The 1,768-nt window shown below is 74.5% G+C and overlaps 1 protein-coding gene across 1 annotated transcript; it reads left to right on the top strand.

Moving 5' to 3' along the window:
• Positions 1 to 274: 274 nt before the first annotated feature.
• Positions 275 to 1,150, top strand: FOXE1 (forkhead box E1; the record flags this gene model as incomplete). The annotated part of the gene is made up of 1 exon (XM_079548760.1): positions 275 to 1,150. The coding sequence occupies one exon, from the start codon at positions 275 to 277 to the stop codon at positions 1,148 to 1,150; it is 876 nt and encodes a 291-aa protein (XP_079404886.1).
• Between the last annotated feature and the right edge of the window lie 618 nt (positions 1,151 to 1,768).

Raw genomic sequence — 1,768 nt, 5'->3', positions numbered from 1 at the left:
GACCCGGCAGCGCGGAGTCGGGGAGGGCGGTGGGGGCTGCGGGGCCGGAGGGGCCCGGAGCGGGGCGATGCTCCTGCCCCTGCCCCTGCCCGAGGCGGCGGCGGCGGCGCGGCACGCCCGGCCCTGCCCGCGCCTCCCGGGATGCGGGGCGTTGCAGGGGGAGTGCCGGCCGCCGGGGTGCGGAGCCGCCGGACACCGCCGCATAAAAGCCGCGGCGGCGGTGCCGCGCTGCGCTCCTCGTCCCGGCCCGCGCCGGGGCCGCCCCGACGGCCTCATGACCGCCGAAAGCCGGCTGCCACCGGGTCCCCCGCCGCCGCCGCCGCCGCTGAAGGCGGACGCGGCGCCGCCCGGGGAGGAGGCGGCGGCGGCGGCGGCGGCGGCGGCGGCGGGGGCGCGGGGCGGGAGGCGGCGGCGCAAGCGTCCGGCGGAGCGGGGCAAGCCGCCTTACAGCTACATCGCGCTCATCGCCATGGCCATCGGGCAGGCGCCAGAGCGGCGGCTCACGCTGGGCGGCATCTACCGCTTCATCACCGAGCGCTTCCCCTTCTACCGCGACAGTCCGCGCAAGTGGCAGAACAGCATCCGCCACAACCTCACCCTCAACGACTGCTTCGTCAAAGTGCCGCGGGAGCCCGGCCGCCCCGGCAAGGGCAATTACTGGACGCTCGACCCGCACGCCCGAGACATGTTCGAGAGCGGCAGCTTCCTTCGCCGCAGGAAGCGCTTCAAGCGCAGCGACCTCTCCACCTACCCGGCCTTCCTCGCCGAGCGTCCCGCCGCGCCGTGCCGCCTGTTCCCGCAGCCCGCCGAGCTGGCCCCGACCCCCGCCGCCCCGTCCTGCGCCTTCGCCGCCGCCTGCCCCGCGCAGGGCTGCTCCGGCTCCGCTTTGCCCCACGGCTACGGCCCGCTGCCCGCCGCCCCCGGGCCCTACGCGCCGCCCGGAGCGGGGCCTCTGTACGCGCCTCCGGGGCGCTTCGTGCTGCCCGCCTCGCCGCCCGCTCCCGCCGGGCTGTACGGCCGCCGCTCGCCCGCGCCCTACGCGCCGCTGCCCCACGCCTACGGTGCCGGCGGGCAGGTGGGCGCCGCCGACCCCGGGCTCCGGCACAGCGCCTTCCCCGGCGGCCCCGACAGGTTCGTCCCCGCGCTCTGACCCGCGGACCTGCCCGACGGCGCGCACCGGGCGGAGGCGAAGGACGCCGCGCCCGAAGCCGCGGGGGCCCGGAGGGACCCGCCGTCGCCGGGCTGGGTGAAGGAGCGCCGGGGTGCCGCCCGCTTTCCGGGGACAGGTGCGCAGAGCTCCCCGCTGCCCTCCCCTCTCCCTCCCGGTGTGATGCCTGGGACTTTCGGAAGATGCCGCTGTGAAAAGAACGTCGCTGTTCGTGACTTCGTTCGCCGGGCTCGGGCAGGAGGGAGGAAGGAGGATGCCCTCCCCGGTCTCGTCGAGCCTGAGCCGTGCAAGTGTGCGTGGTGCTGACGGTGGTGCGTCCCTGATGTCACACTGCTGCCGCATCCGTGCTGTGTCCCACACCGGCGACACAGACAGGACTGGCAAAGGTTCGGGGATGCACCCCGTGGCACGCTGTGTGTTGCAGGAAGCGGGGAGGACTCTGGGACCCAAAGGGAGAAGTTCTGCTGTCAGCCCCTGGAAGTGAGAGACAGCTAGTGAGGCTGTGGGGTCTCTGCCCTCAGAGATCTTCCCGACTTGATTGGACAAAGCCCAGGGATTCTCATCTGGCTTTAGAGTGAGATCCAGCACTGAATTTGGACC

Source organism: Tetrao urogallus (genome assembly GCF_951394365.1).
Source record: "Tetrao urogallus genome assembly, chromosome: Z".
NCBI classification, from domain to species: Eukaryota; Metazoa; Chordata; class Aves; order Galliformes; family Phasianidae; genus Tetrao; species Tetrao urogallus.
This window is presented reverse-complemented; position numbering and strand designations above follow the sequence as displayed.